This window comes from Oncorhynchus nerka, unplaced genomic scaffold, assembly GCF_034236695.1.
Source record: "Oncorhynchus nerka isolate Pitt River unplaced genomic scaffold, Oner_Uvic_2.0 unplaced_scaffold_101___fragment_2___debris, whole genome shotgun sequence".
Classification (NCBI taxonomy): domain Eukaryota; kingdom Metazoa; phylum Chordata; class Actinopteri; order Salmoniformes; family Salmonidae; genus Oncorhynchus; species Oncorhynchus nerka.
The window spans coordinates 70984-85983 of record NW_027039940.1 but is presented as its reverse complement, the minus strand read 5'-3'; the positions used below and the strand labels follow the sequence as shown (position 1 = coordinate 85983).

Genomic DNA, 15000 nt, shown 5'->3' with positions numbered 1-15000 from the left:
TGAGGGAGAGGTTGGTGTGTGTGTGTGTTACCTGTCAGACAGTGTGAGGGAGAGGTTGGTGTGTGTGTTACCTGTCAGACAGTGTGAGGGAGAGGTTGGTGTGTGTGTTACCTGTCAGACAGTGTGAGGGAGAGGTTGGTGTGTGTGTTACCTATCGTGCAGTGTGAGGGAGAGGTTGGTGTGTGTGTTACCTGTTGGGCAGTGTGAGGGAGAGGTTGGTGTGTGTGTGTGTGTTACCTGTCAGACAGTGTGAGGGAGAGGTTGGTGTGTGTGTGTGTGTGTTACCTGTCAGGCAGTGTGAGGGAGAGGTTGGTGTGTGTGTGTGTGTTACCTGTCGGGCAGTGTGAGGGAGAGGTTGGTGTGTGTGTTACCTGTCGGGCAGTGTGAGGGAGAGGTGTGTGTGTGTGTGTGTGTGTGTTACCTGTCGGGCAGTGTGAGGGAGAGGTTGGTGTGTGTGTTACCTGTTGGACAGTGTGAGGGAGAGGTTGGTGTGTGTGTTACCTGTTGGACAGTGTGAGGGAGAGGTTGGTGTGTGTGTGTGTGTGTGTGTGTGTGTTACCTGTCGGGCAGTGTGAGGGAGAGGTTGGTGTGTGTGTGTGTGTTACCTGTCGGGCAGTGTGAGGGAGAGGTTGGTGTGTGTGTGTGTGTTACCTGTCGGGCAGTGTGAGGGAGAGGTTGGTGTGTGTGTTACCTGTCAGACAGTGTGAGGGAGAGGTTGGTGTGTGTGTTACCTGTCAGACAGTGTGAGGGAGAGGTTGGTGTGTGTGTGTGTGTTACCTGTCAGACAGTGTGAGGGAGAGGTTGGTGTGTGTGTGTTACCTGTCGGGCAGTGTGAGGGAGAGGTTGGTGTGTGTGTGTGTGTTACCTGTCAGACAGTGTGAGGGAGAGGTTGGTGTGTGTGTGTGTGTGTTACCTGTCAGACAGTGTGAGGGAGAGGTTGGTGTGTGTGTGTGTGTTACCTGTCAGACAGTGTGAGGGAGAGGTTGGTGTGTGTGTTACCTGTCGGGCAGTGTGAGGGAGAGGTTGGTGTGTGTATCCATCCCAGTAGGAGCATAGTCCCAGGTAACGGTCTCTGCTGCCAGGTAGTAGTTCCTGACTGGGCCAGCAGGGGGGGCTGCTGAGGGGCTGACATCATCATCACAGGATACCACCTCATACAGAGCCTGCATACCGGCTGATACACACATATACACACACACACACACACACAAACACACACACACACACACACACACACACACACACACACACACACACACACACACACACACACACACACACACACACAGGAGGGTAAGGACAGGACAGAGTGAGAGCAGGCCAGAGTTATACAGGCTGTAATTAAGAACCACATAGTGAACTGAATTACCCCTGAAGGAAAGCTTACTGATTGGAACCTACTGTCATATCTAACGAGGTCTAGTGTGGCCAGATACTGATTGGAACCTACTGTCATATCTAACGAGGTCTAGTGTGGCCAGATACTGATTGGAACCTACTGTCATATCTAACGAGGTCTAGTGTGGCCAGATGCTGGTTGGAACCTACTGTCATATCTAACGAGGTCTAGTGTGGCCAGATACTGGTTGGAACTACTGTCCTATCTAACGAGGTCTAGTGTGGCCAGATACTGATTGGAACCTACTGTCATATCTAACGAGGTCTAGTGTGGCCAGATGCTGGTTGGAACTACTGTCCTATCTAACGAGGTCTAGTGTGGCCAGATACTGGTTGGAACCTACTGTCATATCTAACGAGGTCTAGTGTGACCAGATACTGGTTGGAACCTACTGTCATATCTAACGAGGTCTAGTGTGGCCAGATACTGGTTGGAACTACTGTCCTATCTAACGAGGTCTAGTGTGGCCAGATACTGGTTGGAACTACTGTCCTATCTAACGAGGTCTAGTGTGGCCAGATACTGGTTGGAACTACTGTCCTATCTAACGAGGTCTAGTGTGGCCAGATACTGGTTGGAACTACTGTCCTATCTAACGAGGTCTAGTGTGGCCAGATACTGGTTGGAACTACTGTCCTATCTAACGAGGTCTAGTGTGGCCAGGTACTGGTTGGAACCTACTGTCATATCTAACGAGGTCTAGTGTGGCCAGATACTGGTTGGAACTACTGTCCTATCTAACGAGGTCTAGTGTGGCCAGATACTGGTTGTGCAGGTTTTTGCTCCATTCCTGCTTTAACACACCTTATTCAGCTACGCTAGGGGCCACACGAGTCCATGTCTACCTCTGGAGGTTGTCACGCAGATCAGATTACAATCAACAATACTTGCTTAGTGGTCAATGGTAGGTTAGTGGTTGGTAGGTCAGGGGTCAGAGATCAGGTGTTTGGGGTCAGATGACTTACCTTGTAGATGGTCGTTGACCTGACAGCTCAGCAGCCATTTCCCGGTCGCCAAGGGAACCATCGCCGCGGTGACGAAGGTTGCCGGGAACAGGCTGAGTGTGTCGGCACGGTGACCGCGGTCCAATAGGGTGTTGCCCTGGAAGTATGCGGAGTGTATGTCCACCTCGTTGCCCATCCCAAACAGGTGCCATGCCACCCTGCGCCCCTGGCACAGCTTCATGTCAAGCAGGTTGCCATACATATACCCATTTATGGCTGAGGAGAGGAAGAGGAGAGGATGAGGAGGAGAGGAGGAGAGGATGAGGAGAGGAGGAAGAGATTAGAGGAGGAGAGGATGAAGAGAAGATGATGAGGAGAGGAGGAGAGGAGGATGAGGAGAGGAGGAAGAGATTAGAGGAGGAGAGGATGAGGAGGAGGAGGAGAGGAGGAGAGGAGGATGAGGAGAGGAGGAAGAGATTAGAGGAGGAGAGGAGGATGAGGAGAGGAGGAAGAGATTAGAGGAGGAGAGGATGAGGAGAGGAGGAAGAGATTAGAGGAGGAGAGGATGAGGAGAGGATGATGAGGAGAGGAGGAAGAGATTAGAGGAGGAGAGGATGAGGAGAGGATGATGAGGAGAGGAGGAAGAGATTAGAGGAGGAGAGGATGAGAGAGGGAGGAGAGGAGGAAGAGATTAGAGGAGGAGAGGATGAGGAGAGGATGATGAGGAGAGGAGGAAGAGATTAGAGGAGGAGAGGATGAGGAGGAGGAGGAGAGGAGGAGAGGAGGATGAGGAGAGGAGGAAGAGATTAGAGGAGGAGAGGAGGATGGGGAGAGGAGGATGAGGAGAGGAGGATGAGGAGAGGAGGAGAGGATGAGGAGAGGAGGATGAGGAGAGGAGGATGAGGAGAGGAGGATGGAGAGGAGGATGAGGAGAGGAGGATGGGGAGAGGAGGATGGGGAGAGGAGGATGAGGAGAGGAGGATGGGGAGAGGAGGAGAGGATGAGGAGAGGAGGATGAGGAGAGGAGGATGAGGAGAGGATGAGGAGAGGATGAGGAGAGGAGGATGAGGGGAGGAGGATGAGGAGAGGATGAGGAGAGGAGGAAGAGATTAGAGGAGGAAGGGAGGATGAGGAGAGGAGGATGAGGAGAGGAGGATGGGGAGAGGAGGAGAGGATGAGGAGAGATGAGGATAGGATGAGAGGAGGATGAGGAGAGGATGAGGAGAGGATGAGGAGAGGAGGATGAGGAGGGGAGGAGGATGAGGAGAGAGGATGAGGAGAGGAGGAAGAGATTAGAGGAGGAGGGGAGGATGAGGAGAGGAGGATGAGGAGAGGAGGATGAGGAGAGTAGGATGAGAAGAGGATGAGGAGAAGATGAGGAGAGTAGGATGAGGAGTGGAGGATGAGGAGAGTAGAATGAGAAGAGGATGAGGAGAGGAGGATGAGGAGAGGAGGCAAGGATGAGGAGAGGAGGATGAGATTAGAGGAGGAGGGGAGGATGAGGAGAGGAGGATGAGGAGAGTAGGATGAGAAGAGGATGAGGAGAAGATGAGGAGAGTAGGATGAGGAGTGGAGGATGAGGAGAGTAGAATGAGAAGAGGATGAGGAGAGGAGGCAAGGATGAGGAGAGGAGGATGAGGAGAGGAGGCGAGGATGATGAGGATAGGATGAGGAGAGGGGGATGAGAGGATGAGAAGGAGAGGTTGAGGAGAGGAGGAGAGGAGGAGGAGAGGAGGACGAGAGGAGAAGATGAAGAGAGGATGAGGAGAGGATGAGGAGAAGATGAGGATGAGGAGAGGGGAGGATGAGGATAGGAGGAGAGGAGGACGAGAGGAGAAGATGAAGAGAGGAGGATGGGGAGAGGAGGATGGGGAGAGGAGGAGGAGGAGGAGGAGAAGAGGATGAGGAGAGGAGGAGAGGATGAGGAGAAGATGAGGATGAGGAGAGGGGAGGATGAGGATAGGAGGAGAGGAGGACGAGAGGAGAAGATGAAGAGAGGAGGATGAGGAGAGGAGGATGTGGAGAGGAGGATGGGGAGAGGAGGAGGAGGAGGAGGAGAAGAGGATGAGGAGAGGAGGAGGAGGAGGAGGAGAAGAGGATGAGGAGAACCTTATTCAATGTCCAGGTTCTGGAGTGGTGGTATATACATGTACCAGAACCCAATTCAGATGGGACTGAGGAGAGCAGAGAAGAGATACAGATAGATAGAGCCCCCCCCTGCCCAGGATACAACAGGTGTAAAACAATACAGTGACATCGTTACCTTGAGACCTCTTGGTTGTATAGACAGGTCAGTACCTTACTCAATGTGCAGGGGTACTGGAGTGGTTGTATAGACAGGTCAGTACCTTACTCAATGTGCAGGGGTACTGGAGTGGTTGTATAGACAGGTCAGTACCTTATTCAATGTCCAGGGTACTGGAGTGGTTGTATAGACAGGTCAGACCTCTTTCCCCCCAATGTACAAATACACCACAGAACTACGCTGAGAGTTAAACCTCTTGGTTGTATAGACAGGTCAGACCTCTTTCCCCCCAATGTACAAATACACCACAGAACTACGCTGAGAGTTAAACCTCTTGGTTGTATAGACAGGTCAGACCTCTTTCCCCCCAATGTACAAATACACCACAGAACTACGCTGAGAGTTAAACCTCTTGGTTGTATAGACAGGTCAGACCTCTTTCCCCCCAATGTACAAATACACCACAGAACTACGCTGAGAGTTAAACCTCTTGGTTTTATAGACAGGTCAGACCTCTTTCCCCCCAATGTACAAATACACCACAGAACTACGCTGAGAGTTAAAGTATTTACAGGTCAGTACCTTATTCAATGTCCAGGGTCCTGGAGTGATTGTATAGACAGGTCAGTACCAGAACCTTATTCAATGTCCAGGGTCCTGGAGTGGTTGTATAGACAGGTCAGTACCAGAACCTTATTCAATGTCCAGGGTACTGGAGTGGTTGTATAGACAGGTCAGTACCTTATTCAATGTCCAGGGTCCTGGAGTGGTTGTATAGACAGGTCAGTACCTTATTCAATGTCCAGGGTACTGGAGTGGTTGTATAGACAGGTCAGTACCAGTACCTTATTCAATGTCCAGGGTACTGGAGTGGTTGTATATACAGGTCAGTACCAGTACCTTATTCAATGTCCAGGGTCCTGGAGTGGTTGTATCAGTACCAGAACCTTATTCAATGTCCAGGGTCCTGGAGTGGTTGTATATACAGGTCAGTACCAGAACCTTATTCAATGTCCAGGGTTCTGGAGTGGTTGTATAGACAGGTCAGTACCAGAACCTTTTTCAATGTCCAGGGTACTGGAGTGGTTGTATATACAGGTCAGTACCAGAACCTTATTCAATGTCCAGGGTTCTGGAGTGGTTGTATATACAGGTCAGTACCAGAACCTTATTCAATGTCCAGGGTACTGGAGTGGTTGCACAGTGGCAAGAAAAAGTATGTAAACCCTGTGGAATTACCTGGAATTACCTGGATGAATTACCTGGACTTCTGCATCAATTGGTCATCAAATTTGATCTGATCTTCATCTAGGTCACAACAACAGACAAACACAGTCTGCTTAAACTACTAACACACAAATGATTGTATATTTCTTGTCTATATTGAATACATAATTTAAACATTCAGAGTGTACTTTGGAAAAAGTATGTGAACCCCTAGGCTAATGACTTCTCCAAAAGCTAATTGGTGTCAGGAATCAGCTGACCTGGAGTCCAATCAATGAGACGAGATTGGAGATGTTGGTTAGAGCTGCCTTGCCCTATAAAAAACACTCACAAAATGTGAGTTTGCTATTCACAAGAAGCATTGCCTGATATGAACCATTCCTCGAACAAAAGAGAGCTCAGAAGACCTAAGATGAAGAATTGTTGACTTGCATAAAGCTGGAAAGGGTTACAAAAGTATCTCTAAAAGCCTTGATGTTCATCAGTCCACGGTAAGAGAAATTGTCTATAAATGGAGAAAGTTCATCACTGTTGCTACTCTCCCTAGGACTGGCCGTCCTGCAAAGGTGACTGCAAGAGCACAGAGCAGAATGCTCAATAAGGTTAAGAAGAATCCTAGAGTGTCAGCTAAAGACTTACAGAAATCTCTGGAACATTCTAACATCTCTGTTGACGGGTCTACGATGTGTAAAACAATCAATAAAATGGTGTTCATGGGAAAACACCGCGGTAGAAACCACTGCTGTCCAAAAAAAACATTGCTGTACGTCTCGAGTTCGCAAAGTGCACCTGGACGTTCCACAGCGCTACTGGCAAAATATCCTGTGGACAGATGAATCTGAAGTTGAGTTGTTTGGAAGGAACACACAACACTACGGGGAGACAAATTGTCTATAAATGGAGAAAGTTCAGCACTGTTGCTACTCTCCCTATGAGTGGCCGGCCTGCAAAGATGACTGCAAGAGCACAGAGCAGAACGCTCTATGAGGTTAAGAAGAATCCTAGAGTGTCAGCTAAAGACTTACAGAAATCTCTGGAACATGCTAACATCATTGAAAGATGATGGAGATGGCAGCATCGCGACTAGATCTTAGAATGAGGCTCCTTCAAGCTAGGCGTCCCGCTAGCCGGACAACTTCCGGTGAAACTGGAGGGCGAGCAAATTCAAATAAATAATCATAATGGATATTAAACATTTAGGTACATATAAGTGTCTTATATCGGCTGGAAGGTTACATTATTGTTAATCTAACTGCACTGTCCGATTTACAGTAGCTATTAGGGTGAAAACATGCCATGCGATTGTTTGAAGACGGCGCCCCACTGGCACAGGTTTCATACATTCACTTAGAAGTAGAAAAGTAGAGGTTGACCAATTAATCGGATTGGCCGAAGGTTGTGCAATGTAACAGTATTTAGACTTATGGATGCCACCCGTTAAGATAAAATACGGAACGGTTCCGTATTTCACTGAAAGAATAAATGTTTTGTTTTCGAGATGATAGTTTCCGGATTTGACCATATTAATGACCTACCCTTTCTGTGTGTTTTTATGTTATAATTAAGTCTATGATTTGATAGAGCAGTCTGACTGAGCGACGGTAGGCACCAGCAGGCTCGTAAGCATTCATTCAAACAGCACTTTTGTGCGTTTTGCCAGCAGTTGTTTATGACTTCAAGCCTATCAACTCCCGAGATTAGGCTGGTGTAACCGATGTGAAATGGCTAGCTAGTTAGCGGGGTGCGCGCTAATAGCGTTTCAAACTTCACTCACTCTGAGCCTTCTAGTAGTTGTTCCCCTTGCTCTGCATGGGTAACGCTGCTTCGAGGGTGGCTGTTGTCGTTGTGTTGTCGTTGTGTTCCTGGTTCGAGCGGCGAGGAGAGGGATGGAAGCTATATAGTTACACTGGCAATACTAAAGTGCCTATAAGAACATCCAATAGTCAAAGGTATATGGAATACAAATGGTATAGAGAGAAATAGTCCTATAATTCCTACAATAACTACAACCTAAAACTTCTTACCTGGGAATATTGAAGACTCATGTTAAAAGGAACCACCAGCTTTCATATGTTCTCATGTTCTGAGCAAGGAACTTAAATGTTAGCTTTCTTACATGGCACATATTGCACTTTTACTTTCTTGTCCAACACTTTGTTTTTGCATTATTTAAACCAAATTGAACATGTTTCATTATTTTTTGAGGCTAAATTGATTTTATTGATGTATTATATTAAGTTAAAATAAGTGTTCATTCAGTATTGTTGGTTGGCTTTTTTTGGTCCTTTTTTTCAGTATCGGCGTTGAAAATCGGTCGATAAAGATGAAATATTCACTTACTTTTTGAAAATCTTCCTCTGATTTGTCATCCAAAGGGTCCCAGCTATAACACGCAGTGTCGTTTTGTTAGATAAAATCCTTCTTTATATCCCATAAAGTCTGTTCAGTTGGCGCCATCGATTTGAGTAATCCGCTCGTTCAACATGCAGAGAAAGGAATCTGAACATCTACCCCTAAACTTTGTTTCAACAAGTCAAAATACATTTCTATTTACTCGTCAGATACCCTAAAATGTAATCAAACTATAATACTTATTTCGGAAAGAAGTATGTTCAATAGGAAACCAATTTTAGTAGGTGCGTAATTTCTTCATGGCGCACGCAAACACGGATTTCCAAGACTGTGTCCTTCTACTAAAACTGTTATCTGTTATTCGTTTTTGAAGTTACATGTCTGAAACCTTGAACATAGACTGCTGACACCCTGTGTAAACCATAGGAATTAGGAACATCCAGGGAGCTAATTATTAATATGACCTTTCTTTTGCATTTCTAAGAGGATGGTCTCTCAAAAAAAAAAAATCCAGTTGGTTTTACTTTGGATTTTCTCCTACCATATCTATGGTGTTATATTCTCCTACATTATTTTAAAATTTGTACAAACTCCAAAGTGTTTCCTTTCCAATGGTACCAATTATATACATATCCTGGCTTCAGGGCCTGAGCTACAGGCAGTTTACTTTGGGCACGTCATTCAGGCGGAAATTGAGAAAAAAGGGGCTTAGGGCTTCCTCTGATACCGCCTGGTATAGAGGTCCTGGATTGCAGGAAGCTTGGCCCCAGTGATATACTGGGCAGTACGCACTAACCTCTGTAGTGCCTTGCAGTCGGAGGCCGAGCAGTTGCCATACCAGGCAGTGATTCAACCAGTCAGGATGCTCTCGATGGTGCAGTTGTAGAACCTTTTGAGGATCTGAGGACCCATGGCAAATCTTTCCAGTCTCCTGAGGGGGAATAGATTTAGTTGTGCCCTCTTTACGACTGTCTTGGTGTGTTTGGACCATGATAGTTTGTTGGTGATGTGGACACCAAGAAACCTGAAGCTCTCAACCTGCTCCACTACAGCCCCGTTGATGAGAATGGGGGTTTGTGCTCGGTCCTCTTTTTCCTGTAGTCCACAATCATCTCCTTTGTCTTGATCACGTTGAAGGAGAGATTGTTGTCCTGGAACCACACGGCCAGGTCTCTGACCTCCTCCCTATCTGTCCGCCAATTGAAGCTCAACAGAAGTTGGGTGATGCAACAGGACAACGGCCCAAAACACAGAAGTAAATCAACAACAGAATGGCTTCAACAGAAGAAAATACGCCTTCTGGAGTGGCCCAGTCAGAGTCCTGACCTCAACACGATTGAGATGCTGTGGCATGACCTCGAGAGCGGTTCACACCAGACATCCCAAGAATATTGCTGAACTGAAACAGTTTTGTAAAGAGGAATAGTCCAAAATTCCTCCTGACCGTTGTGCAGGTCTGATCCAAAACTAAAGAAAACATTTGGTTTAAGTTATTGCTGACAAAGGGAAGGGAAGGGAAGTCAGGAACCAATACACGCAGTCAGTCAGGAAAGCTAAGGCCAGCTTCTTCAGGCAGAAGTTTGCATCCTGTAGCTCCAACTCCAAAAAGTTCTGGGACACTGTGAAGTCCATGGAGAACAAGAGCACCTCCTCCCAGCTGCCCACTGCACTGAGGCTAGGTAACACGGTCACCACCGATAAATCCATGATTATCGAAAACTTCAATAAGCATTTCTCAACGGCTGGCCATGCCTTCCGCCTGGCTACTCCAACCTCGGCCAACAGCTCCGCCCCCCCCCGCAGCTCCTCGCCCAAGCCTCTCCAGGTTCTCCTTTATCCAAATCCAGATAGCAGATGTTCTGAAAGAGTTGCAAAACCTGGACCCGTACAAATCAGCTGGGCTTGACAATCTGGACCCTCTATTTCTGAAACTATCCGCCGCCATTGTCGCAACCCCTATTACCAGCCTGTTCAACCTCTCTTTCATATCGTCTGAGATCCCCAAGGATTGGAAAGCTGCCGCAGTCATCCCCCTCTTCAAAGGGGGAGACACCCTGGACCCAAACTGTTACAGACCTATATCCTTCCTGCCCTGCCTATCTAAGGTCTTCGAAAGCCAAGTCAACAAACAGGTCACTGACCATCTCGAATCCCACCGTACCTTCTCCGCTGTGCAATCTGGTTTCCGAGCTGGTCACGGGTGCACCTCAGCCACACTCAAGGTACTAAATGATATCATAACCACCATCGATAAAAGACAGTACTGTGCAGCCGTCTTCATCGACCTTGCCAAGGCCTTCGACTCTGTCAATCACCATATTCTTATCGGCAGACTCAGTAGCCTCGGTTTTTCGGATGACTGCCTTGCCTGGTTCACCAATTACTTTGCAGACAGAGTTCAGTGTGTCAAATCGGAGGGCATGCTGTCCGGTCCTCTGGCAGTCTCTATGGGGGTGCCACAGGGTTCAATTCTCGGGCCGACTCTTTTCTCTGTATATATCAATGATGTTGCTCTTGCTGCGGGCGATTCCCTGATCCACCTCTACGCAGACGACACCATTCTATATACTTTCGGCCCGTCATTGGACACTGTGCTATCTAACCTCCAAACGAGCTTCAATGCCATACAACACTCCTTCCATGGCCTCCAACTGCTCTTAAACGCTAGTAAAACCAAATGCATGCTTTTCAACCGATCGCTGCCTGCACCCGCATGCCCGACGAGCATCACCACCCTGGATGGTTCCGACCTTGAATATGTGGACATCTATAAGTACCTAGGTGTCTGGCTAGACTGCAAACTCTCCTTCCAGACTCATATCAAACATCTCCAATTGAAAATCAAATCAAGAGCCGGCTTTCTATTCCGCAACAAAGCCTCCTTCACTCACGCCGCCAAGCTTACCCTAGTAAAACTGACTATCCTACCGATCCTCGACTTCGGCGATGTCATCTACAAAATGGCTTCCAACACTCTACTCAGCAAACTGGATGCAGTCTATCACAGTGCCATCCGTTTTGTCACTAAAGCACCTTATACCACCCACCACTGCGACTTGTATGCTCTAGTCGGATGGCCCTCGCTACATATTCGTCGCCAGACCCACTGGCTCCAGGTCATCTACAAGGCCATGCTAGGTAAAGCGCCGCCTTGTCTCAGTTCACTGGTGTCTACTGTGTTATTGACTTGTTTATTGTTTACTCCATGTGTAACTCTGTGTTGTTGTCTGTTCACACTGCTATGCTTTATCTTGGCCAGGTCGCAGTTGCAAATGAGAACTTGTTCTCAACTAGCCTACCTGGTTAAATAAAGGTGTTCTCAACTAGCCTACCTGGTTAAATAAAGGTGTTCTCAACTAGCCTACCTGGTTAAATAAAGGTGTTCTCAACTAGCCTACCTGGTTAAATAAAGGTGTTCTCAACTGGCCTACCTAAGGTGTTCAACCTGGTTAAATAAAGGTGTTCTCAACTAGCCTACCTGGTTAAATAAAGGTGTTCTCAACTAGCCTACCTGGTTAAATAAAGGTGTTCTCAACTAGCCTACCTGGTTAAATAAAGGTGTTCTCAACTAGCCTACCTGGTTAAATAAAGGTGTTCTCAACTAGCCTACCTGGTTAAATAAAGGTGTTCTCAACTGGCCTACCTGGTTAAACCTGGTTAAAAAGGTGTTCTCAACTAGCCTACCTGGTTAAATAAAGGTGTTCTCAACTAGCCTACCTGGTTAAATAAAGGTGTTCTCAACTGGCCTACCTGGTTAAATAAAGGTGTTCTCAACTGGCCTACCTGGTTAAATAAAGGTGTTCTCAACTAGCCTACCTGGTTAAATAAAGGTGTTCTCAACTAGCCTACCTGGTTAAATAAAGGTGTTCTCAACTAGCCTACCTGGTTAAATAAAGGTGTTCTCAACTAGCCTACCTGGTTAAATAAAGGTGTTCTCAACTAGCCTACCTGGTTAAATAAAGGTGTTCTCAACTAGCCTACCTGGTTAAATAAAGGTGTTCTCAACTAGCCTACCTGGTTAAATAAAGGTGTTCTCAACTAGCCTACCTGGTTAAATAAAGGTGTTCTCAACTGGCCTACCTGGTTAAATAAAGGTGTTCTCAACTAGCCTACCTGGTTAAATAAAGGTGTTCTCAACTAGCCTACCTGGTTAAATAAAGGTGTTCTCAACTAGCCTACCTGGTTAAATAAAGGTGTTCTCAACTAGCCTACCTGGTTAAATAAAGGTGTTCTGAACTAGCCTACCTGGTTAAATAAAGGTGTTCTCAACTAGCCTACCTGGTTAAATAAAGGTGTTCTCAACTAGCCTACCTGGTTAAATAAAGGTGTTCTCAACTAGCCTACCTGGTTAAATAAAGGTGTTCTCAACTGGCCTACCTGGTTAAATAAAGGTGTTCTCAACTGGCCTACCTGGTTAAATAAAGGTGTTCTGAACTAGCCTACCTGGTTAAATAAAGGTGTTCTGAACTAGCCTACCTGGTTAAATAAAGGTGTTCTCAACTAGCCTACCTGGTTAAATTAAAGGTGTTCTCAACTGGCCTACCTGGTTAAATAAAGGTGTTCTCAACGTGCCTACCTGGTTAAATAAAGGTGTTCTGAACTAGCCTACCTGGTTAAATAAAGGTGTTCTCAACTAGCCTACCTGGTTAAATAAAGGTGTTCTCAACTAGCCTACCTGGTTAAATAAAGGTGTTCTCAACTAGCCTACCTGGTTAAATAAAGGTGTTCTCAACTAGCCTACCTGGTTAAATAAAGGTGTTCTGAACTAGCCTACCTGGTTAAATAAAGGTGTTCTGAACTAGCCTACCTGGTTAAATAAAGGTGTTCTCAACTGGCCTACCTGGTTAAATAAAGGTGTTCTCAACGTGCCTACCTGGTTAAATAAAGGTGTTCTCAACTAGCCTACCTGGTTAAATAAAGGTGTTCTGAACTAGCCTACCTGGTTAAATAAAGGTGTTCTCAACTAGCCTACCTGGTTAAATAAAGGTGTTCTCAACTAGCCTACCTGGTTAAATAAAGGTGTTCTGAACTAGCCTACCTGGTTAAATAAAGGTGTTCTGAACTAGCCTACCTGGTTAAATAAAGGTGTTCTGAACTAGCCTACCTGGTTAAATAAAGGTTAAATAAAAAATTAAAAAACAAAGGAGGGGTGACCAGTTAGTAAAGGTGTTCACATACTTTTCCCACAATGCAATGTGAATGTTTACACGGTGTTTTCAATAAAAGACATGAAAACTGTATAATTGTGTATAATTGTTTGTGTGTTATTAGTTTAAGCAGACTGTGTTTGTCTGTTGTTGTGTCTTAGATGAAGATCAGATCCAATGTGATGACCAAATGATGCAGAAATCCAGGCAATTCCAAAGGGTTCACATACTGTTGTTGTCCTGAGGTGGAATGTTTACAGTATTCACGATAACAGCTGAAAACTCTCCTGGGAGGCAGAATGGACCATCAGCTATTTCAAGACGGGCGAACAATGGGTCAAGGCTTCTACTAGAGTCTGTTACTGATAATCCATTTCACTAGACCAGCTGGGCAGGCAGGTTGACAAACATGTCCCCTTTACAGGCTGCCAGGACAGACGAGACGGGAGGGGACATTCTGTCACAGTATTCAGCCTGCTAGTCAGGGACATTCAGGACATGGGGAGACGAGAGGAGAGGGGACATTCTGTCACAGTATTCAGCCTGCTAGTCAGGGACATTCAGGACATGGGGGGAGACGGGAGGAGAGGGGACATTCTGTCACAGTATTCAGCCTGCTAGTCAGGGACATTCAGGACATGGGGGGAGACGGGAGGAGAGGGGACATTCTGTCACAGTATTCAGCCTGCTAGTCAGGGACATTCAGGACATGGGGGAGACGGGAGGAGAGGGACATTCTGTCACAGTATTCAGCCTGCTAGTCAGGGACATTCAGGACATGGGGAGAGACGGGAGGAGAGGGGACATTCTGTCACAGTATTCAGCCTGCTAGTCAGGGACATTCAGGACATGGGGGAGACGGGAGGGAACATTCAGGACATGGGGGAGACGGGAGGAGAGGGGACATTCTGTCACAGTATTCAGCCTGCTAGTCAGGGACATTCAGGACATGGGGGGAGACGGGAGGGAACATTCAGGACATGGGGGGAGACGGGAGGAGAGGGGACATTCTGTCACAGTATTCAGCCTGCTAGTCAGGGACATTCAGGACATGGGGGACGAGAGGGGAGGAGAGGGGACATTCTGTCACAGTATTCAGCCTGCTAGTCAGGGACATTCAGGACATGGGGGAGACGGGAGGAGAGGGGACATTCTGTCACAGTATTCAGCCTGCTAGTCAGGGAACATTCAGGACATGGGGGAGACGGGAGGGAACATTCAGGACATGGGGGAGACGGGAGGAGAGGGGACATTCTGTCACAGTATTCAGCCTGCTAGTCAGGGACATTCAGGACATGGGGGAGACGGGAGGGAACATTCAGGACATGGGGGAGACGGGAGGAGAGGGGACATTCTGTCACAGTATTCAGCCTGCTAGTCAGGGACATTCAGGACATGGGGGAGACGGGGGGAACATTCAGGACATGGGGGAGGGGAGGAGAGGGGACATTCTGTCACAGTATTCAGCCTGCTAGTCAGGGACATTCAGGACATGGGGGACGGAGGGAGACATGGGGGAGGGGAGGAGAGGGGACATTCTGTCACAGTATTCAGCCTGCTAGTCAGGGACATTCAGGACATGGGGGAGACGGGAGGAGAGGGGACATTCTGTCACAGTATTCAGCCTGCTAGTCAGGGACATTCAGGACATGGAACATTCAGGACATGGGGGAGACGGGAGGAGAG

General features: G+C 47.2%; 1 protein-coding gene across 1 annotated transcript in view; it reads right to left on the bottom strand.

Moving 5' to 3' along the window:
* hephl1b (hephaestin-like 1b) overlaps window positions 1-15000 on the bottom strand; it is a gene marked incomplete at its 3' end in the record, with an annotated part of 101335 nt that overhangs the window by 38106 nt on the left and 48229 nt on the right. The window contains exons 5-6 of the mRNA XM_065015555.1: window positions 2365-2619; window positions 1000-1174 (exon numbers count right to left, since the gene is read on the bottom strand). Coding sequence (XP_064871627.1) covers window positions 1000-1174; window positions 2365-2619 — 430 coding nt within the window. The remainder of the gene's footprint in view (window positions 1-999; window positions 1175-2364; window positions 2620-15000) is intronic.